The following is a 23,222-nucleotide window of genomic DNA, read 5'->3' on the forward strand; positions in this document are numbered from 1 at the left end:
CATGGCCTTAAAATTATGGAACAAGTTGCCATTAAATATTGGACAAGCTTCTTCTCTTGCTGTTTTTAAGACTTGTTTCTTTTATTTAACTAAAGTTTTCGCACAGCATTTTATTTAGCTTTTATTGTTTTTAGTTCCATCTTATTATTGTTAATTTTTGTGTCTTGGTTTGATCCATTTAAGTACCATAGAGCACATTGGTTAAACATCTTTTATGTGCTTAACAGATAAAAGATTTTTGGATGTAACTATTGCAATTTTTTAAACTTATACTAAAAGCACTTTGTGTTGCTGAAAAAAATACTAGAGATAAAGCTTAAGGACTCCAACAGGAACTGAATTAGATAATGTGAGGCAGCCTCTTTCTGCCCCCTGCTGTCCAATTCCAGCAAAACCAATCACTTCACAAAATGTCATTTCAATCAATCAATCAATCAATCAATCAATCAATCAAGCAAGCAAGCAATCATTTCCAGACTGTCTCACAGACATATTGACCTAAAGCTGCTGAAAAATGTATTCAAACACCTTTATTATTGGCTCTCCTGCTAAGATTGTGTAAAAAAAAAGTATATTTTTCTGTTTTCTTCTAAATCCCTGACACTAGTTCTTGAAACCATCATCCATCTGGTTCTGGAGAGTCCTCTGCTGGATCCTGGGTTATTCAGATGCTCCTTAAAGGGATTTAGTGTCTTTTGAACCATGTTCTGGCTCTTTATCCTGCTGGAAGAGGCAACGAAAGTTAGTTTTGGGTTTTCTGGCAGAGGCCACCAGAATTGAAAAGGTTTTGGTAATTCGGAAGTCACAACATCACGCACCCTAACACCCAACTATTTGTTCCTGAAAAGCTCAAATCGGGTCCCAGCCGACCAAAGCCCACGGTTCCTGTTAAAGTCCAAGTAGGGTTCAGCAGAACATCTGACCGTAGATGTGTTGCAGGGTGAGTTTCACTGATCACCACACATCTAAAGTACTTTAATGACATGTTCTCCTGTCTTTCTCATTTAAAAGAGCGATAAAAAAGATAAAGCGCTTCATTTACATTTATTATATAGGAATTATTAAGAGGTACCAATAAATGTTGCACAAAAGAGTTTAAGTAAATAAAGACTGTATTATTGTATACAATTTTAAAATTATTTGTCAGACGTATTCTAATCTTAAATGCTGGGTTTTTATTTACTATAAGCAGAAAATCATCCTAATTAACAGAAATAAAGCAAAACAGTCTGCATACTGAGTTTATATTTCACTAAGTGAATATATACACAGAAAGAAAAAAAACAGCACACGGTTCATATGCATATGGATGTATTTTAATAAAAATAATTCTGTCAAAATTAAACAGAATACAATATTTATTCTTAAACATGTTTCTAATACTTTTTTTCAGTTGTTTTTCCTTTTTTTGTTGTTTTAAAGTTTTAAAAGCCATGCTAAGTAGATAACTGATTTCACAATGTTTTTTTCTTTTCATTTTTTATATTTAGGTAAAACTCAAAAGTTCAAAAAAAATAAAATAAAAATAATAAAACAAAATGAAGATAGAAGTAATTTGTGCACAGCTCGTCTGCATTGTCAGACCAGGCAGGGGGACAGAGGTGCTCTGTGCATCAGAGAAGTTCCTACTACAGCAGAGGAGGGTTGTGAAATGGTCCTGGTGGAAAGTTCAACATCCATCCCCCCCGCAGAGTCCACAGCCTGACCAACGGAAACATCAGTGTGGATCATAGGGGCATTTTTTTCCAGACAGAGCGCCAGGTTTGACAACATCCCCCCATTGGGTAGCAAGATGTAGGTGATTACAGAGCAGGACAAGTTTGAGAGAGGAAAGGAAGGCGGGAGATAGAGTTTCAGCAGGAAACAATACCCTGCTTCATTGTTCTGATGTCCAGTTATGACAAAAAAAAAAAAAAAAAAAACACGGGTGAGGTTCTAACAGAGATGACAAAAATAAATGAGAACAGAATGAAATTAGACCCCAGAATGATCCTATGAAATAGTCTTTGTTGTAATTTCCTGCTACAACACATCAAGTCAGGAAGTTTAACTTACTGGTTTAACTAAAATCTTTTGAATCAAGGTTTTTTTTTTCCATGTTCTCTTCAGCAGGCTGGACTCTTTCTGCAGTGAACTCAACTAGGAGGAACCAGAGGATCTCATGGAGTAAGAGGTTCCCATCGTTGTGAGCTGTTGTAATATTACTGGATTGTCAACCACTGCACATTTGTGTGAGCTTCTTGATTTCAGATGCCAGATTTAGCATCAACAGCCAAATAATTGCACAACGGGGCTTTCAAAGTGTCACATTTAACCACTCAGACTATTAAATTCACCTCAAACCGCCTCTGGTCTTAATCTGGCCTAGAAGCCTGTTGATGCATATTGCACACATACCAAATATTGCATTGAAAACATGTATAAAATGTTCCTACCCTTTCTAGAGAAATGGTCAGGAGTTGCTGCTCTGTATTTCTGCCCACAGCAACAATCTAAATCAGGGGTGTCCAAAGTGTGGCGCGGGGGCCATTTGAGGCCCCTGGGCTTATTCTGTGTGGTCCCCGACTGTAATTCAAGAATGATTTGGTCCATTTGGTGGTTGATGCAGATGCTGACTTTTTATTTTTTATTAGGGCAAAATTATTACAGACAAGTTCAAATCTTCTCACAATTGAAAATGTTGGGTACATCACAAATTATTTGTCTTTTAATAACCAAACTTTTTACATCTGCTTTAATTTCCTAGTAAATAGGACCACATCTAACCAATGACTTTTACTCAAATAAAGACTTTGCTGCACCAAAATCCACTTTTAACTCATTTATTAAAACTGGCTAAACACAGCAAGCATTTTCAAAGAAAGACCCAAATCCTGTTCTTATTGCTGAGAAGAGAAAAAAAATGTTTAAGCAATTTCCAATTAAGTCTAAAAGAATTAGCAAACTGGACGACCATCTTTAAATAAGGCAAAAGTGACAATTTCCAACAGAAAATCTGACAAATTAAAATATTACTATATTATATTATCATTTTGTGGAGCAATTAAAAAAATAAATGAAACACAATACATTTTTAGGGTGTTTATTTTTATAACTATTGTATTTTTGTGCCCCGTGACTAATTTTGACAATTTTAGCCCATGTGACAAGAAGTTTGGACACCCCTGATCTATAAAGATTTATTTATATTTGCTGGATAACTCTTTCTACTTACAACAGAAGCATTTGCAAATTAGCTAAATTAAGCTTTTATCCAAATTAGATTTTTTTCTTGCCAATGTTTTGGCATCTCTGACAGGAAGGTAAAGGATAAAACAGTTTGTTAACTTGTGGATGACGGTCACCAAACGTGGAGAGGAAGAAAAAAAAAAAAAACTTTGGTCTTATTGCACAGAAACTGAGCAGAACTCTGGAACAAAGGCTGTCACAGCCCTCCGAGCCGGGTTTGGAAATCAAAGTGAAAGAAAGGCTGCGGTTTAATCATCACAAAGTGCACCTTAAAATTACAGGCCTCCCTGTTTGTCACATGATTTCACCTCTTTATTTGAAATTCTAGCTGTGACTGCATGAGCACACAGTGGGTCAGAGTGTGGAGGGGGAAAAAAGAAGCCTGCGGTAATGAAACTTGACTTTTCGACGTGCACACACTGTGCTTGTTAGCCTGCCTTTGATACTGATTTTCTTTATGCTGATAATAGAGTAGGACTCGGCCCCGAGGGCAGGTGTCGTAGGTGCAGCCGGGGATCAGCTCCGCCACCTGCAGCCACATCTCTGATTGGCCGACGCGGCGCTTGTTACAGTAAAATTAAGGCGCCGACACCTCTCTGCTCCTGGTTAGCGTTCGCCACCGCAGAGGACCTTCAATTATGTTTTCTGAACATGGCTGATGTTCTTTTCCAGGAAATATCCTGTTTCTTGGCAAATAACCTGCGAGCTCTCGCCGCCCCACTCTCAGCCATATTACATTACCTTTAATCAGAAACAAAAGCCAGGGTTTAATATTTTTTTTTATTTCTAACTTCTGGGGATAATTTCACCCGTGTGGGCTGCAGCTAATGAGGAGCTCCACACAATAGCAGGTGTTGTTCATGCTGAGATCAACGCGCCCATGAAAGCTTTTCCATTCTTGGTTTCCTCCGTCTTCTTAGACGGCTAACATCAGAAGCTCAAATGTAGCCACTGCATTCATTTTTGGCTTTAGACAATTTATTTAAATTGTTCTCTTTTGTTCAGGGTGGAATGATGGAACAACAGCTGGAATAAATTTTCTAAAAAGATGAATTTTTCTACATATATATATTGAAATAAGCTGATGGTTCTAGGATGTTATAACTTAAAGTCAAGGTCTTTAACTTCTGCAAACTGCTCACGATTGTGTTGGACAGCTCAGTTTGGACTGACCAATAACCAGCGAAAAAAAGGAAAGTCCAAAATCTTCACTAAGGATCTAAAAAGGAGAATTTAATTTACATCTGCCCCTCCTCGGGGGAAATTAAAACGTTTAGGAAGTTCAAAACCCACCAAAGCTGAAGTCTCCTATGGATTAAGCGATCCGCCTCCTGGTGCAACAAAGATTGAGCTAATCGTCCATTGAATGGTTGGAGGAGGCTTTAATAATGTGAACCAACTGTCAAGAAAGGTGGAGGCAGCATCATGCTGTGGGAATGTTTTCCTTAATCTGCATTTTCTTACCTGGGGCTCAAACCAACAGTTGGGTGTTCAACAGGACGATGATCCCAAACAGATCATAAGGCTGATAATAAGCTGCCAGGAAGGAGACCAATTTCATTAAACGCTACCAATTTTTCTAATAACGTGCCGAAAAGTCGTTCAGAATGATGATGGCTGCAAACAGGCTGGGATAGAGGTGCAACTTGCTAAAAAACAAATATTAAATATTAGAGCTAGTTTACATATGAGCCTGTATGTATAATGATGAGAAAATACAAAACAAATTTAAACTTGTGTTCATCACAGTCGTTTGCAGTAAAATTCTTCCACCCTGGAGAAAGAAGCGTTTAAATAAATCATCAAGAGCTGGAATTTAATACCACATCCGAGCCCAGGCCGACTGTTTAAAAAACATCTGGGCACAGATTTGACAAGCAGGTTGCAGTGAACTGGCATCCAGGACCTTATGGGTACGGTGCTGAGGGACGTGGTGAACAAAAACAACAAGACTACAGGAACCAAAGTCCAACCGTAACAAATAAAAAGAAAGAATAAAAAAAAAAAAGGAAATTTGATTAGTTTTTCCAGGATGAGCACAACAAACTGACAAAAAAATACTAAAAAAAGGCTAAATAAACTGAATAATAATAATAATAATAATCTTTAAATAGTGTCACACATTTATTAAATCTGATAATACTAAATTAAATAGGAAGCCTTCTTCCCTTCTCTTCTCTGCTCCAATCAGACGCATGTTTGCCTCATCGTCGTCATGGCAACAACCAGCTGGACACCTCAGTGCTGCTCAACATTCACCTGCGGACAGACGGGTAACGTTTGAGCTGCAGACCTGACGCTGCGACCGCGGACCAGGCCGGACGCTCTCACCTGAACGAGGGCTAGTGCAGAAAGTTGTCTATCCTGGCGAAGGAGCAGGAGCCGGACCGGACCCGGGCCATGAGCTGGACGCACTCGGTGGCCTGCCCGAGCGCCAGCATCAACGGCGGCTGTTTGGGGAGGTTCTGGGACTCTGAGGCAGGGAGGGAGAGAGTCAGAGTCAGACAGACGTCTCTGGACGTTTTAGGCTGTGTTTGAGTTTCATCATGCAGGAAGTCCGGCTCTGGAAAACTGTCAGCCGATCGATGGATTTCTTCCTGTTTATCAAACGCAAGACTTTCAGATTTTGCTCCACTGTTGGTTTTAGGCCAGAAACGCATTCCGCAGTCCTACACCTGGTTGTAGTGCTACACCTGGTTGTATAGTCCTACACCTGGTCTAGTCCTACACCTGGTCTAGTCCTACACCTGGTCATAGTCCTACACCTGGTCATAGTCCTACACCTGGTCGTAGTCCTACACCTGGTTGTAATCCTACACCTGGTTGTATAGTCCTACACCTGGTCGCAGTCCTTCACCTGGTCATAGTCCTACACCTGGTCGCAGTCCTACACCTGGTCATAGTCCTACACCTGGTCGCAGTCCTACACCTGCTCATAGTCCTACACCTGGTCGCAGTCCTACACCTGGTCATAGTCCTACACCTGGTCGCAGTCCTACACCTGGTCGTAGTCCTACACCTGGTCGTAGTCCTACACCTGGTCGCAGTCCTACACCTGCTCGCAGTCCTACACCTGCTCGCAGTCCTACACCTGGTCATAGTCCTACACCTGGTCATAGTCCTACAACTGGTCGCAGTCCTACACCTGCTCGCAGTCCTACACCTGCTCGCAGTCCTATACCTGCTCGCAGTCCTACACCTGGTCATAGTCCTACACCTGGTCGCAGTCCTACACCTGGTCGTAGTGTTACACCTGGTCATAGTCCTACACCTGCTCGCAGTCCTACACCTGCTCGCAGTCCTACACCTGGTCATAGTCCTACACCTGGTCGCAGTCCTCATTTTTTAAACACTATGCTGTCAGAAAATGCACTTTTTGCCAACTGCATTAAAACTTTCTTAGTTGTGTTGTCCAGAAAAAAATTTTCTTATGTGATGTGGAAAGTGTATATATTTTTTTAAGTGTGCATTTTTTTCTTTGGGGGGGGGGGGGGGGGGGGGGGGGGGGTTTGTGGTGTTTCTGTGCTGTAAAATATTGTTTTGATATGTAAAAAAACAAAGAAAACCAAATAAATGAAAAATAATATTATTAAAATAGAAACCATTAATTATCTATAGAACAGAGTGATGACAATTTAATATGATTTTACTTTTCATGTTACTGATTCAAAATTTAATATTAGAAGCCATTATATTCAACATCACTAATTAATTATAGAATACTGAAATCAATCCATGTGAATAACATAATTAACAACAACAATAATAAAAATAGTACAATTTTATTTTTCAACACAATGTTCCTTTTGAAACAAATTTACTCATTTAATAATTAAAAACATTTCTAATTTTAACCAGGAAGACCTCATTGAGGTAAGCAGAGGCGTGAAGACACCACTCATCTTTACAGATTTATTTTTTAAAACTTTATATTAAATGTTGAGACATTGTAAAACACGAGTTAAAATAAACTTTAGAGGAATTAAACACATTTTTAAATAAATTGGTAGATTCAACTTGAACATAATTTTTTTAAACCGAGTATGCCTAATTATCTATTAATAATTGCATTTTTCACCTCTTCTGTTGTACGCTCATTCTTAATTTTTCCATGGCTGTCCTTGATTTGTGTGTTTTATAAAAAGTCTGAGACGGTGTCTCGCCAAAATTTCATTATGGTTACATAATAATAAAGACTCTTAATTCTTAATTAAAATGTAATAAAACATTAAACAGACGTAAAATATGAAGCTAAAAGATCAGCCGAGCGAACCGCTGGTAGGACACATTAGAAATCTAACAGGTTGCTGCAAATTTCCCCCGAGCGAATGTCTGCATGAGCCTCCGTAACATTTAGTGCTTCATCAGGATGTGAATCTGAAGCTTTAAGAAGAGATTAACGGAGACATTTTCGTCTCAGCTGCCGGCCGCAGAGGGAAAAACAACCATTTTACTTCACAGCGTTGGACGGAAAGCGCTCATTTTGCCAACTAAGTCTGAGTGTGTGTTGGTTTCTGCGATTTACCCAGAATGGCGCTGTTGAGAGCGGAGCAGAGCGATTCTCTCTGCGTGGGGTCCAGCTGCTGGCCCACCGGGCAGTTCCAGGGGTCTGAGTACGCCAGCAGGCTGAATGCATCCTGCACACACACACACACACACACACACACACACACACACACACACACACACACACACACACACACACACACACACACACACACACACACACACACACGGAGAGCTTTCAGTTCCTATAACAAATACTGCCGTCCAGATACTCCTCACAGCTGCTGCTGGTCACTTTTAAATACGCGTACAGGTGGCATCAAGGATATAATTTCCCCATTAAATGATTGTGTTTGGATTGTGTCCACTGATTGGTTCCTTCAATCAGACCTGCAGCCAATCAGCTCTCACCAGGTAGCTCTATGCTGTACAAGTTCGGAGCAGGAAGGACATTTTTTTTAATTATTATTTTGGGAGAAAATTGATTATCAAGACCAGGAAAACTGCATTATCAATGCATTTATTTTGTTATTTTTTTAAAAACTAATATCCAGGTGCATTATGTCAGTCAGGACACCAACATGGTGACTTGTTTCAGACTTCCTGAGATGTGAATCTGCCCCCTAGTGGTAAAAGCCTGTCCTAACGCCCTGATATGAGGCACACTGTGCAGTTTGGGTCGTTTCTGTAAAGAAACCAGAGCAAAATTATTCTAAAGTGACTGAGCAGTTTGTCCTTCCAGGTAAGATGACTTTTTTTCCCCAAGACATGAGACTAAATTATATAAATGTTCTGTATCAAATCTCAAAACTTGTGTAAAAAGCCTTCCAACATTCACTTTTATAGCTGTAGCAGGAGCTCACAAGGAAAAGAAGAAAACAATCCAACTTTTGATCAGATTATTTTTAGTCACCGGGGCAGACATCGTTGTTAGAACAATATCAGGCTATTAATACTTTGTACAGCCGCCTGTCACCAACAGGGCAGCATTTGGTCTTCTGTTCCAGCACTTCACACGGTTGGTGCATCTTTTATGATGGTTCTGAGTCCAGGGTTCTCTTGGTGCCCAGCTTAGCTCAGGTTTGCTCCATACCTGTAACATCTTCTTGTGCGTGGTGTTGGTGCCGTAGTCGCGGCACAGTTGTTCGCTGAGCGTCTGCAGCTCCCGTCCGAACTGGATCATCCTCTCAGTGGCCGCCTGGTTCCCGCCGCAGAGCTGTTTGCTGCTAATCCGGCCGTCGTCTGCAGGTGATATGCAAACGCCGCGTCAGGATGTGCAGCAAAACCCCAAATATATATATAAAAAAAAAAAATGTATCAGGCCATGAAGACGAGCCAGACCAGAGTGTTTCTGGGCTCCTGTGACCCCGTTGCAGATGCTGTTGTCGTCAGGCTGGAGGATCTCTTCGTGTCTGTATGTGCCGTTCATGATCCGCGTCGACGGGCCTTCGACGACGCCGTTGGTGTAATGCTCCGCTTCGATCTCCATCTCACTGTCGCTGGAACAAACATGTTTTGGGAGAAGTACTCAGATGAGCAGTAATAAGATAATATCGACACAGCAGCAGCTTCCAGGAGGCAGAATGTATGAAGCAGCAGGTGAAATCAGCTGTAGTTTTTATAATGTGTGTATTGGGGGTAGGCCTGTCAAAGCAACACGTTTTGGGTGATAATTCTTTCTAAAAAACTATTGCGATAGTAGTTTTAACTTTTTCCAACTCACACGATAAAGGCATGATAACACACACTGCAAAAATGGATCAAAGAATAAGTAAAATGTTCTTAAAATGTGTGTTTTTGTCCTAGATTTGAGCAGGTAAATAAGATTATCTGCCAATGGAATGAGTATTTTGACCCCTAAAATAAGATAATTAGACATCCTGCACTTGAAAAAAGATGATGGAGATGAATTGTTCCTATTTTAAGTGCAAAAATCTTATTCTATTGGCAGAACCTGCTCAAAGCAAGGAAAAATACACACATTTTAAGAACATTTTTCTTATTTTTAGTTCCGTTTTTGCAGTGCAAATAAATTTTCTCGAAATACCAGCTCAGATTAAGCGGGCGGCCGTCGTCATTTGGCTTAAATCCAAAAAAACTCCCACACTGCAGCGGTCGTGTTGAGCTTTGACACGTTTGCCTTAGAAACTAGCGTTTCTCTGGCTCTGCATCACATCGCTCTCATGCTAAACTTTAAGACGTGCCGACCTGACACAAGCTTTAACTCCTCCTACACCGAGGAAACGAGAAGGAAGGGGTGAGCGGACACCAAGGCATCGTACTGAAACCGTTTCTTATCCCGTCTCAGAGAGAGGAGACGGAAACACGAGGGGGAAAAAACCAAGCGTGCATACGCAGATTATCGAGCTTATTTTAATTAATCAAGTGATTGGAATTTATCATGCCGTTAATTGATTTATTGCTTATCACGACAGGCCTAATTGGGGGCAGAAAAACTAGAAGAGCATCATGAAACAGATGCTTAAAGGGCCGGATCACATCCTCTCCACAACAGCGCCAGTAAAACCCAGAATAGCTCTGCTGGACCGGCGACGCATGTTGTCAGGAAATGATAAAAACGGGGAGTGAAGGCATTACGGAAACTTTTTAAACTCAAGCTGGTAACAAGCTCCTGCTGGTCCGGATCAAAGAAAAAGGGGGCGGGGGGGGGCTACATTCAAGTTTAATATTAAAACTCCTTCAATGGGCATCAGAACTGGGCCACAAAGTTGTGCATTTCTGGACATGGTACCAAGATGCCCAATAGGTAGAAAGGAAACCAGCAAAGTCAGTGCGATGCTTTGGACAATATCGTATTATATTTGCTAATCCTCCTGCATCCTGCAAAACTATTCATACCCCATTTCGGCTGATGTGAAAAATACTTTGTGGCAGAACAGCAACACTACAAGTCATCTGAACGCAGCATTCCTTGTTTTATAAATAGGTGAAGAAGTAAGCGTGGAGGTCCAGTCCGACAGTTTACAGGTCTGACAGTGTCTGCTGAAAACCGCTTAGCGCCACAGAGTCAAGGTTTCCTCTAGGATTTATTTTAACTGTGGTGCTTTTTATTTGTTTTTGTTTTTTTTGTATATTTGTTCATACATTTGGCTATAGGAACCTCCTCCTAACTGCCCTCACCAACCCAGGACCAAACTCTCCTCTATGGGAGTCAGGCCCTCCCAGAGACCCTGAGAGCCCCACAAAGTGTGAAGGTCTTTAAAAAAAGGCCTTAAGACGGCCTTAGAGGCCTTAGAAGCTTTATTATATGAATTTATTTGTGTTCGGTTAACAATGATTATAAAATGCTGTTTTTAATTTTTGTATTATCCGGGGGTTGTTTTTAGCCCTCTGCCATGTAGCACTTAGAGATTTCTTTGAAATGTAAAGTGCATTATAAATAAAATGTATAATAATAACAATAATAATAATAACAATAATAATAATAATAATAATAATAATAATAATAATAATAATAATAATAATAATAATAATAACAACTATTATTATTATTATTATTATAATAATATCACTGGGAAAAAAATAGAAAAAATGAGCCCCTGAAAGAAGAAAGAGCCTGAACGGTTCAGTCCTATGGAGGCGATCCAGCTATTTAAAGTCGGACAACAAAAAGTAGCGTGCAGTGCAACTTATGTAAAGCACATGTTCCAGCAAAGTTGGGGATGACCACCAATCTGTTTTACCTCCTGAACCAGCAGAAAACACATAATGTAAAACTTTACAACGCCAGACGAGAGCGAGCGCCAAGCCGCCACCCCCACTTCCCCTCCCCTCCCAAAAACAAACCTCGTCCAGCAACCAGTCGGCTTTTTCTACAGTGATTTGTTTTACATGGTGAAATATATCAATATCCACTGATGTAGAAAGTATTATCAGCTCTTCTCCTGCAGCCCAGCGGTTCTTCCTACCTGGTCTCCTGGGTGCTGTTGGCGCTGTGCGGCTGACTCTTGGTGGAGTCTGAGGAGTTGGACTCGGAGTAGTTTATGGATGAAGGGGATGAGGAGGTGGAGGAGGAGGTGGAGGAGGAGGCGCTGGGGTATTTGATGCTGCTGCTGCCGTGAATCTTGGCCTTGTTGGGCGGGGCGACGCCGTTACTGCAGGTGGGGCTGTCTGCGCCTGTTGGGTGCAGACACACACACACACACACACACACACACACACACACACACACCGTTCTCTCAGTGCCTGCAGCATGTGAGCGTGGTTTGGTGGTTTTGTGTGTTTTTTCGGGTACCTCCACTGTGGATGTGCGTGCTGCTGACTGCGTGCCGCGGGCTGAGGTTGGGCGAGCCGGGGTAGCTGTCCTGGGACTTGGGCGAGCGGACCGTCAGGCAGCGGACCTCGCTGTCCGTGCCGTTCACCATCTCCACAAACTGGCGACATCTAGAGGGGCAGCGCATAGCGGTGTTACTGGGTGACACTGGGGCGGCGCCGCCTCCGGCTGGAAGCGTCCCGCTTCCCGGCTGAATCGCAGACTTACTTCAACATGAAGAGCAGGTTGGGGTTGCGTTCTAACAGACCCGGGTAGAGCTGCTGCGTGGCGTCCACGGCCTCGCCGACCCGCCCGGCCAGCACCAGCTTCTGTATTCCTGCAGCACAGCACGGATTAACGCTAACCGGGGAACTACACTGGAGGTCTGAGCCGTGAGTCCTGGAGCTTTCACTCACTTTGTCTGTTCTTTATAGACGTCTGGTCCTCCTGTATCGTGGTCTCTGTGGCTCTGGCAAACGCTGTCGCAGTCGCACAGTATCCATGATGCACCAAGTAGCTGGACACCATGCTGAATACGAATAAAATATGGGTATTAGATACTTTGTGATTCTTTAAAGCTCACATACAGGTAAAGCTGCGTTTTTTTATACTAAAATTGGGTTCAAGTCATTAATTGTTCTGATGTTTAGTGTCTTCTTCTCAGCGTAAGCAGAAGAATTTGCAGGATTATGAAGGTAAACTGTATTTAAAACCTTAGTAATTCTAACTCACAGAATAAAACTGAAGGTGTGACGTTAAGAACAGGTGAACATTTTCAAAGCGGTGGCTGTTTCCATGCAGCCAGACTTTCCTGTAACAGTTCTCTGTCTGAGCTCATAGGAAGAATAATGCTGCTGAAACAGCAAAATCTGTATTATTTCTGGTATTTTCATACATTCGACTAAAAAAGATGATAATGCGATTGATTAAAAACGTATTTTCTGTGAGGCAATATCTGCCTGAGACTGAGTCTTCACTTTCTAGCTCAACTGAAGTTTTTTTATTTCATGGTGAGATGAGATGAAGATTGAAAGGTTTGTTCACAACGGTAAGAAGAATGTTTGGAGGTTTTTTAACCTAAGAAGACTGAACCAACTCTCCAGCCTGCTGACGGCTACAAAAAGAGTGAGATCAGCGAGAAACTGGGTAATTACATTTTTATGGAAGTTATGTTCACATAAATTACAATTTACATTTCTAAAAGGCTTGTTTGCCAGAATAATGTATCTTTTGAAGAGAAAAATTACTTTAAAAAGGTGCAAAGCCACATTATTTGACCTTTTCTTTATTTATACTTCAGTAGCTCACTCTGGTTGCATACAAAGTTTTTATGAAAGATTATCGCGTCCTGCAGGCGTATATTAGTTGTTATTTGAGCCTTTTTTATGCTTTGTTTTTGCTCAGTTTGTCAGTAAATAAAGCCTTTCGTGTTTATTTCTAATAACAGAGGAAGTATGTACTGCGCGTGTGCAGCACAGGATAAAACATGGAGGTGGCTAACGGCTATTAGCATCTCCCAACAAAACAATGAAGAAAGGTCCAAGATCCAGTGAAATAAAATGCAAAAAAAAAAAAAAATTATTCCAAGAAGGAAAAGCCTGGAATGTCTCTAGGAATCCAGTCTCAACTGAAGCGGACGCTAAACCTGCCGAGGCTCAGATGTGACGCAGAGTTGACTGACTGTGAGTAAATGTTCTGATGTGAAGCTCTTAAAGTTGCTGTAGATCGGTTTATTTAATTAATAACGGTTGGTCTTTGATCACATCTGGCTGCTGCTTTACAGCGAGGCGTTGCAGAGGGTCAGACTCAGTACGGCATTATTTACAACTGATTTATTAATTAAGAAAACCGGCATTATGATAGTTCTGTGATACTGACACTAGATGGTGCCGCGTCTGTTTATTTTTGCTAATCGCACCCGGTGCTGGATTCTATTTAGCCTCAAATAAGACCATCAAAACAATCTCAAGATGGAGGCTTGGTGTATATAGCTTTATTTTATCATGACTATATTACATGGGTATACACCTTTAAGCCAGTATTAAACATACTTTTCATTAAGCACAACTTCTGCATAAAAGATGCAGAAGTTTTTGTTGGTCTGATTCAATATTCTAATCTATAATACAATATTTTATAATGTGTTTTATCAGCTCTAGCTGGAAAAGAAAATCTTACTTAGACAAAAATAAAGGCTTTAAATCATCAGTTTGTGTTAATCGACATAATGTGTTTCCCTTAGTGAAATAAAATAACTTTGGAATAATATTCTAAATTATTAATTATGATTGTATATTTGAGCCCGTGCATTTTGAACCCTGTTGGATCAGATAAAATTCAAACCATCCTTAGATGTACAGGTATGGAGCAAAAAAATGGTTCAACTGCTTCATTTAAAACCCCTTAAACAAATTAATTAATCTTCATGACAGAATATTACCTGGGTTGCAGATGTGAACGCATCCAAAATCCTTCAACACATCCCTTTATTAAAGGCCTCACGGACCAAAACTCCCAGTTTTGGTCCGTGAGGCAGACACCCTGTCTACTTTTAAGACTAGGCTTAAAACTTTTCTTTTTGACAAAAATTATAACTAGTGGCTCATGTTACTCTCAGCTACCTTTATAGTTTTACTGCTATAGGCTTAGGCTACTGGAGTATATCAGGATCTAATTTTCTCACTTCTACTGTTCTACTGTTCTACTGTTCTTCAATTATGCATTATGTGTTGTCATTTCTGCTTTAACTTTCTGTTCTCTCTCTTTTCTCTTCATAGTAGGTACACCTGGTCTGGCGTTCTGTTAACTGTGACATCATCCAGAGAAGACGGCTCACCCGCTACTACCATCTAATGTAGAACAGATTACTAGATCAATGTGTGCTTCTGTGCTTTTTTGTCTCTCTTGTTGTGTCTCTGCTCTGTCTTCTGTAACCCCAGTCGGTCGAGGCAGATGACCGTTCATACTGAGCCCGGTTCTGCCGGAGGTTTTCCTTCCCGTTAATGGGTGGTTTTTCTTCCCACTGTCGCTTCATGCTTGCTCAGTATGAGGGATTGCAGCAAAGCCATGTACAATGCAGATGACTCTCCCTGTAGCTCTACGGTTCCCCAGGAGTGAATGCTGCTTGTCGGGACTTTGATGCAATCAACTGGTTTCCTTATATAGGACATTTTTGACCAATCTGTATAATCTGACCCAATCTGTATAATATGATTGAACTTGACTTTGTAAAGTGCCTCGAGATGACATGTTTCATGATTTGGCGCTATATAAATAAAATTGAATTGAATTGAATTGAATTACTGACTTTGGTCCAAACCCAGCAACACAGAGGCTGTGGTTGGAGCGCGTTGTGCTACTCTAACACCCAGCAGCCGCTCCTATGTGACATACATGTTGGTTTTCAGGTGTTTGGGGATGAATCTTACTTCTGCAGGACCGCCTGCCACTCCCCCAGCCGCTCGTCGATCGGGAAGCTGGCGATCATACCGTGGATCTTTGCCCGCCATTCGCTCATGTAGTCCTCGATGTCAAAGACAAACGGCTGCTGGCCGAAGTTGGCGTCTACGATCTCTCCGGGCGTCTGAAGCCCCACGGTGGGATACAGGTTGGGCTGGAAGAGTTTCACACGATGGTTGGTGGGACTGATACACAAACCTGAAAGCTCAGATTTTACGAGATAAATAAAAACACCGAACGGCATCGGGACGAGTATTTTGTTATTTTAGGAGCGTTTCTTGGTGTCTGCCACAAGCTTCAGGAAACGGCACACAAATGCTAGTCAGCGAGACACGGCTCCAAGAGGAGGGACACAATCTTTTTTCACACTGAAATAAAATCCTCTTGTTCCCTTCAGCGCCGCTACAAGACGACCGGGTCGCTGCAAATCCAGAAACCCAACTCCTCTGTGAAGTAATCGTGTTTTTCTGAAGTTATACCAACACTATGAGCCTTTGATTGCACTTTTTCCTCCTCATCCTAATACACTAAATACACGTCTGACAACTGTAAGAGCCGCAACATCAAACGATATATCACAGCAGCAGCACTGAGCCGACTTTACCAAACTCTATAAGTTGGATTTTAAGGATCTAAATCAGCTCCAGCTCCTGAGATCTGCTGCTAGCATGTCCCATTTCACAGAGAAGCACAGAGAGCTGGTGGCCCAAAACCAGCACCAGGTTTCGGTACAGTCAGGTGTGGAGGACATCCTGAGAGACCTCAGCTCACTGGGGAGTCAAAACATTTAACATTTTAAATTTAAAGTTCTGTTTATCTAAAATTCTACAATAACAAAATCGGCTTTTTTTTATCCAGGGTTTTAAACTCCAGTTTTATATAGGTTGCTCATTTTAAAATGTCTTGTCTGGCCAACTTTTCAAGTATAAAAAATAAAAATTTGCTTTGAAAATTGTAGCAGATTTTACTACAGTTGTCTGCTTTTAAATATGCAAAAACCACAGAACTGGAGGAAAAGGATGGATGGATGATATACAATTATTTTCACTGAGGGCTGCACAATGGAACAGTGGGTAGAACTGCTGCCTTGCATAAAGGAGGTCCTGGGTTTGAATCCCATCCTGGGCTCGTTTTGCATGTTCTCCCAATGAATTCCTGGGCTCTCTCTGGGTACCCCGCCCCTTACAGTACAAAAACATGACTGATAGGTTAATCAGTCTCTCTAAATTGCTCTTAGGTGTGAGTGTGGTTGTTTGTGCCGTGCATCTCTCCATGGCGTACCAATGACCATGCTAGGACAAGCGGGTATAAAAAAATGGAAAAGATGGCTATGCGGATCACTTCCATAACTTTCCAGACTGTACAGGAGCGCTGAGGATGGGGTTCAGTTCCTAAACTTGTTGTGTGTGTTAGTGCTAAACTAAACTGCTGCAGGATCTATATTTCAGATTTAAAAGAAAAGCCATGCATCAGCTGAATGGTGGCGAATACTTACAGGAAGGTCCGTGAAGGCAACACCTGCAGGAATAAAGCAGATTTCACAGTTTGTAACTTTCACACAACCCAATTATAAACTGCGTGGTCAAAGCGGACGGAGGAACAACCTAAACTGATGCCGTTTTTGGTGTAAAAGCAGGTGTTGTTGATGAGGTTGACGCAGCAGCCAATCACGTCGCCCGTGGTGAACGTCGGCCCGTACGGTTGGCCCGTCCCAGAGGAGCAGAACGAGTGGCCGTCGTCTCCGTGGTAACCATACGAGTGCTTGTCCCACCCTGAAAGAGGCGGCAGACGAGGATCAGGTCTTTTACTTTGGACGTGTGGGAAGAGTTGCCGTCCAACAAACAACAGTGACAGCGGAGGATAAATCTGAAAAAGGATTTAAGGTGAAGCTGCTGAAGGTGGGATGGATGGATATAAGTCATCGACTCAGATTTTCCTCATCTGGTTGCCTCTGCTGCAGGGCGACATGGAAAACTCACAGACAGACTGAGTGGCACCAGCATGCAGTGCACTGGAACGACCAGCAGGGGGACCGTGTCTAAGAAGAGAAACTAGTGAATCAGTGCAGACAGGAGAAATATGGCAATATGGAGGGAATTCTGTTCCCAAAAAACACGTTTTAAATGGAACTTTGAAGAAAAAATAATAATTTTGTAAATGGAAATTTGAAGAAAAAAAACACGTTTTCTAAACTGAAATTTGAAGGAAAAAAAACATGTTTTGTAAATTGAAATTTGAAGAAAAAAAACATTTTCTAAATTGAAATTTGAAGATAAAAAAACACGTTTCATAAATAGAAATTTGAAGAAAAAAACACATTTTGTAAATTGAAATTTGAAGATAAAAAAACACGTTTTGTAAATTGAAATATGAAGAAAAAAAACGTTTCAAAAATGGAAATTTGAAGAAGAAAAAACACGTTTTGTAAATTGAAATTTGAAGAAAAAAAAACATGTTTTATAAATTGAAATTTGAAGAAAAAAACACGTTTTGTAAATTGAAATTTGAAGAAAAAAAACATGTTTGTAAATTGAAATTTGAAGAAAAAAACATATTTTGTAAATTGAAATTTGAAGAAGAAAAAAAACACTTTTGTAATTGGAAATTTGGAAAAAAAACACATTTTGTAAATTGAAATTTGATAAAATGCAATACAGTAATTAAAGCTTCTAAATAAAAAAAGTTTTGAATGTAACTTCAGTGTTTTCTCAGATTTTGTTTTTTCAAAATAAAAACATTTAAATGTTTTCTTTTTTTCTGATTTAATTTTTTTAATTTAATTGCTTTTTTCTTTTAAAAATGTTTTTATTTTTTCCTAAAAACAATTTTCTATTTTCAAAATAATATTTTCTTTTCAAATTTCTCTCGTCAGATTGCGTTTTACAGATCCTGTTTTCACTTCTGGGGGCTTTCGTCTGGAGAGAGGAGCAAAGACGCATTAGTAAGCCAGGTCTCCACCGGTGCAGAGCTTGGTCTGCGTCAGCAGCTGGTGGGTGTGGGTGCATCTGCACAGTGAGCAGAAGACATCCGGACAACAGCCAAGGTTCTCTTTGAACATATTTAATGTCTTTGCAAATAAAATTCTGGTCAAACTCACAATATATTTAAAACAAATCAACTGTTTACAAATAAAATGTGTTCAAATAATTTTTATAAGAACAAAAACCAAACATTTTTCACACATTAAGTGTTGCTGTCAGATTCAGGGAAAGAAATAAATTATTTAAAAAACACACACACACAGACACACAGATATGCTGTATTTGTTAAGTAAAGTTGACTTTGTGGATAAGTAGCACCAGGAACGTGTAATCTGGCCTAAAATATACTTTATATTTTTATATACCACTCAGTCCTCACGCAACACACAGATTTTTCTGCCATCTCCAACCATGAAATGAAACTTCAGCCCCTCTGAGCGAAACCAGAACAATCTCAGTTATTTTAATCCAAACTAAACAGATAAAGTTAGATAAAACATTCACACTGATTCATTATCTTCAGGATAAACAGTCAGCATTCTGACATCTGCAGGAGTGTTCCAGTGCAGCACAAGGACACTATTCCATTTGCCAACACCAGGCACTGCTTTGGCCTCAGGCTTTGCACTAAATCGAGTTTTGCAGGAATTCTTCCTCCTGAATCGTCTCGAGTTCGAGGCGACCTGAAGCCACCGCCGTCACGCTCGCTCCGTCAGCGTCCGACCTCAGCGGCCGCAGGCGCGTTGTTGACAAAAAGCAAAGCGGGGTTAGGGAAACTGGGTCATTTGGACGTCCTGGAATATGTGCAAACGTGAACCTTGTAGCTTGTAGCGAAGCCTTAATCCAAGCTGAGGAGCGTGTTTGTGTTCACACGTCCTCTGTGCGGTGGTGTTTTCCTTTGAGCGCGGGTACATATTGTCCCCCGTCTCCCTGTGAGTTCTGCCGTCCCTACGTGAATATACTCCTGCCTGTCTGTGTCTGTGTGTGTGTGTGAGGTATTAGATTAATCTGCTGACAGGGATATTGCCTCTAAAGCCAGGCTCACTGCTCCAACATGCTAATGAAATGGGCAAGCCTCCACAGCAGGATCGCACACAGAGGTCAGCGGTGGAGAACAGCGTTGGGAACAAGAAGGCGTTCTGGATCAAACTGACACATTTATTTGGTTACCTTTTTTTTTTTTTTTTTACATAGTGATTTAGGATGTGATCCCAATAAAATCAGCCAGGGGGAGGAAAAGAAGCTGAGCAAATCTGAGGTGTGTTTGCACATATTTTTGTCTAAATGTGAAGAAATGAAGCAGATTTTATGACATGGCACGTCAACAAGTACTTCAGCTTTTTTTAATATATATTTCCATGTTTTTATTCTAAATGAGGACAAAACGACATCCTGTGTGTTTTTCTAACATATATTGACATATATATGTTTAATGTAAAGTAACAATACCAAAATATTCACATTATATAACTGAATTATCAAAACTGAAGAAAATTTGAATTTGAACCAATAAATATTGAAAAAGCCATTTTCATGAGGGATAAATTAGGACACCCACTCATTTATTCCCAGGTAAAATTGCTAACATACAAACTATTTGTATCACATGAGGTGTGGCTGGTCAGAACTTCATTCATACGTCAGACATGTTTGGTTCTCCTGACTGGGAACGTTACGGTGCGGTCCTTCAGAGAGAAGACTGGAGCAGCTATGAGTGAGTTAAGTGATTTAAAGAGGGCTTAATATTTAGAAATTAGTCGTTCCACTGTATGAAGGAGATCCAGAAAAGGTGTTAAGGTGCTCAGGTCTGAGCGTCCAAACAGGTTCACCATGAAAGCAGTCTGCAAGATGCTAAAAGAAGTCTCCAAAAGGAACTTATTGAGGAACTTAAAGCAGGTTCTACCTACTGCTATAAAAGTTCATGTCTGAACAATCAGAAAGAGACGGAAGAACCTGAACTTTAAAGGGAAGTTTGCACAGAAGAAACCTTTGTTTTCTGAGATAAAACATGAAGGTGAGGTTAAGGTTTGCCAGAGAGACTAGGACTTCTGGAATAATGTTCTGCGGACAGATGAGTGTGAAACTTAATTATTTGAGTATCAGACCAAATAAACAAAATACAGCGTTACAGTAAAAGCACCTCCTCCAAACAGTGAAGCATGGAGGTGGAAGCGTCATGCTTTGGGGATTCAGCATTTCACCATCAGAGACTCTACCGGGTTTCAGAGGAAGTTTGAACTTAAATACAATGTCTGAAGACCAGAAAAATCTCCATTTTAACACCAGTTATTTGAAAGTAGGATGTCCTAACTTCTTTCTCAAATAAAAGACACTTGTTTAAATGTTTAGTTTAACCAGTAAAAAAAAAAGGTACATTTTTAATGTTTAAATGAAGTTGAATCACTTTATTTTACAGAGATAGAAATTGAGATTCAACAGTGAACATTTCTGAATAAACCTCAGAATAGTTCAGAGCGTCACATGACTGTAATTAAATGTAACCATTTTACTGATTGGACTGTTTATTCCTGAGGCCATTTTTTCAGTGAAGACTATTTCTGCTTCTAAAATGACCAAAATGTTACAACGACAATGGAAACAGAAGATTAGGAGCTTCACATTAGAACATTGTGGTGAAATATTTCTTTGTATTTACAAACTGTATGTACAAAAGGAAAAGAAAACTCAATAAAAAGAACATTGTGGTGTACAGCGCACACACTCCCACACACACACACACATCCTTGTTTTTAATATTTACTGAGGACCGTGCCTTGACTCCCATTGACTTCCACGCATTTTTATCTTATTCTCACCCTAACCTTTACCAGTATATACCTAATTGACAGCTTAGACCCAAACCTAAGCCCTAAAAAAGTGAAAAACAGAAAAAGGTCCTCACTTTACATCAAAGTCCTCACTTGACTGGTAAAATGTGCAAAGAATGTTCTCACTAAGCTACACACACACACAGAAACTCAATCAGCCAGCCCGGGACACACACACACATATATCTAAATCCGCAGAGTTCGGTAGCGACACATGCTGGAGCACAGAACCACGCCGGGTCAGTCTGAGTTTGGGTAATCGACAGTAATCTGTCTGCCGGGCCAACGGACCATCTGTGGTGGAAAACCAGCAACTAAAAATATTTTCATAACTGAAGGCTGAGCCGGTTTGGGAAACGCATCTGTCAGCCCGTCGCTTCCTCATCCCGTCTAGTATTATTCCTGAATAAAGATGTAAGGAGAATAAGAGGTCTTTTTGTATCGGGTGAACTGGGTTTCCCACAGACAGCGTGCCACAAATCCGTTAAACGGGACGGGTGTAACGGCGCCTGCTGGACCTGGGATCTCCTCTGGAAACAGAGGAGGGGTGGAGATAGGGCTGGGCGATAAATCGATTTAATCGATTAATTTGAATTTACAATTCTTTAAGATTTCATTTTTGGAAAATCTGGATTTTATTTTGTCAATACACTCATTGGGTTTCCATGAAGAGAACAGCATGTGATGCTGAATATATGTTTAGGCAAATGTATTGTCAAAATATTGTTAAGTAGAAACTTTTTTTACCATAATACGAGGTACTTCATTTACTCATTTACTTTTTTTTAACTTAGTTTGAAGTTCACAAGTGCAGTGAAGCCTGTTCTTAGCTCAATGTTTAATACCACTAGCAGCAAATGTTTTGTTATATTTTCATTGTTTATAATGGCACGGCTACCATCTTGTTTTACAAGCATGTTTCACAGCTTGTTTTTAGTTGCACTTTGAATTCAGGTCAACTCCCTGATGAAATGCTTGACATAAAAGCAAGATTTTAAAATAATTTCTTTTTATGAAACAAAAAGGAGGGAAAAAAATCGATTAATCGGATTTGGTATGATGAAATTGGAAATTTATTTTTTAATCCATATCGCCCAGCCCTTGGTGGAGACCAGATAAGGTATCTCTAAACTCCCATCTATGGGACCCTCCATGTCACTGTGAGTATGTTTGATGAAGGTATGATTAGATGTGAGCGAGAGCAGAACCAAAAGGACGGCAATGGTCGACTCACACATGATGGAGTTCGGCCACTTTCTCTTCTGTTTCTGCTCAGGACATCTGTGGAACGAGTCGGTTGGTTTCAGGTCATTTCCATGCCTGAGCTGTTCAGTCTGCATGTTTAATACCAATTTTGGTTAGCTTCCCTCCTTGGTGCATATCATTTGAGTAGATGTGAACACGGTAGAACGGTCTCAGTACAGCTCCAAACGGACTCTACACTGCAAAAACGGATCTAAAAATAGGTAAAATGTTCTTAAAATCTGTGTATTTATCCTTGATTTGAGCAGGTAAATAAGATTATCTGCCAATGAAATGAGTATTTTGACCCCTAAAATAAGATAATTAGACATACTGCACTTGAAATAAGATGATTGAGATGAATTGTTCCTATTTTAAGTGCAAAATTGTTATTCCATTGGCAAATCGTCTTATTTACCTACTCAAATCAAGGACAAATACACAGATTTTAAGAACATTTTACTTATTTCTAGTTCCATTTTTGCAGTGTAGAGCGATTCGTTTCTGGCGTGAATGTGGTCCAGGCTCGATCTGACACGTCTCACAGCTATACGCTGCAGGTCCGATCCAAAAGCCTTCCTGTTGCCAGGCTTGTGTTTAATTAATGCATGTGACAGAGTAAATAGACTAAAACATTAAGCCTGTGGGTATTTTTCTTAAAACAAAGCCTTGGGTTCTCAGAATCATTCGGCTTTTCAGATCACT

General features: G+C 40.4%; 1 protein-coding gene across 1 annotated transcript in view; it reads right to left on the reverse strand.

Annotated features, from left to right (window-relative positions):
* Nucleotides 1–1,294: 1,294 nt before the first annotated feature.
* ranbp10 (RAN binding protein 10) overlaps nucleotides 1,295–23,222 on the reverse strand; it is a 42,904-nt gene continuing 20,976 nt past the window's right edge. The window contains exons 4-15 of the mRNA XM_036126567.1: nucleotides 17,071–17,238; nucleotides 16,962–16,984; nucleotides 15,436–15,620; nucleotides 12,424–12,536; nucleotides 12,236–12,344; nucleotides 11,990–12,138; nucleotides 11,664–11,871; nucleotides 9,076–9,233; nucleotides 8,828–8,976; nucleotides 7,754–7,865; nucleotides 5,560–5,701; nucleotides 1,295–5,487 (exon numbers count right to left, since the gene is read on the reverse strand). Coding sequence (XP_035982460.1) covers nucleotides 5,571–5,701; nucleotides 7,754–7,865; nucleotides 8,828–8,976; nucleotides 9,076–9,233; nucleotides 11,664–11,871; nucleotides 11,990–12,138; nucleotides 12,236–12,344; nucleotides 12,424–12,536; nucleotides 15,436–15,620; nucleotides 16,962–16,984; nucleotides 17,071–17,238 — 1,505 coding nt within the window. The 3' untranslated portion in view covers nucleotides 1,295–5,487; nucleotides 5,560–5,570. The remainder of the gene's footprint in view (nucleotides 5,488–5,559; nucleotides 5,702–7,753; nucleotides 7,866–8,827; nucleotides 8,977–9,075; nucleotides 9,234–11,663; nucleotides 11,872–11,989; nucleotides 12,139–12,235; nucleotides 12,345–12,423; nucleotides 12,537–15,435; nucleotides 15,621–16,961; nucleotides 16,985–17,070; nucleotides 17,239–23,222) is intronic.

The sequence above is a fragment of the Fundulus heteroclitus genome, chromosome 2 (genome assembly GCF_011125445.2).
Source record: "Fundulus heteroclitus isolate FHET01 chromosome 2, MU-UCD_Fhet_4.1, whole genome shotgun sequence".
Taxonomy (NCBI): Eukaryota; Metazoa; Chordata; class Actinopteri; order Cyprinodontiformes; family Fundulidae; genus Fundulus; species Fundulus heteroclitus.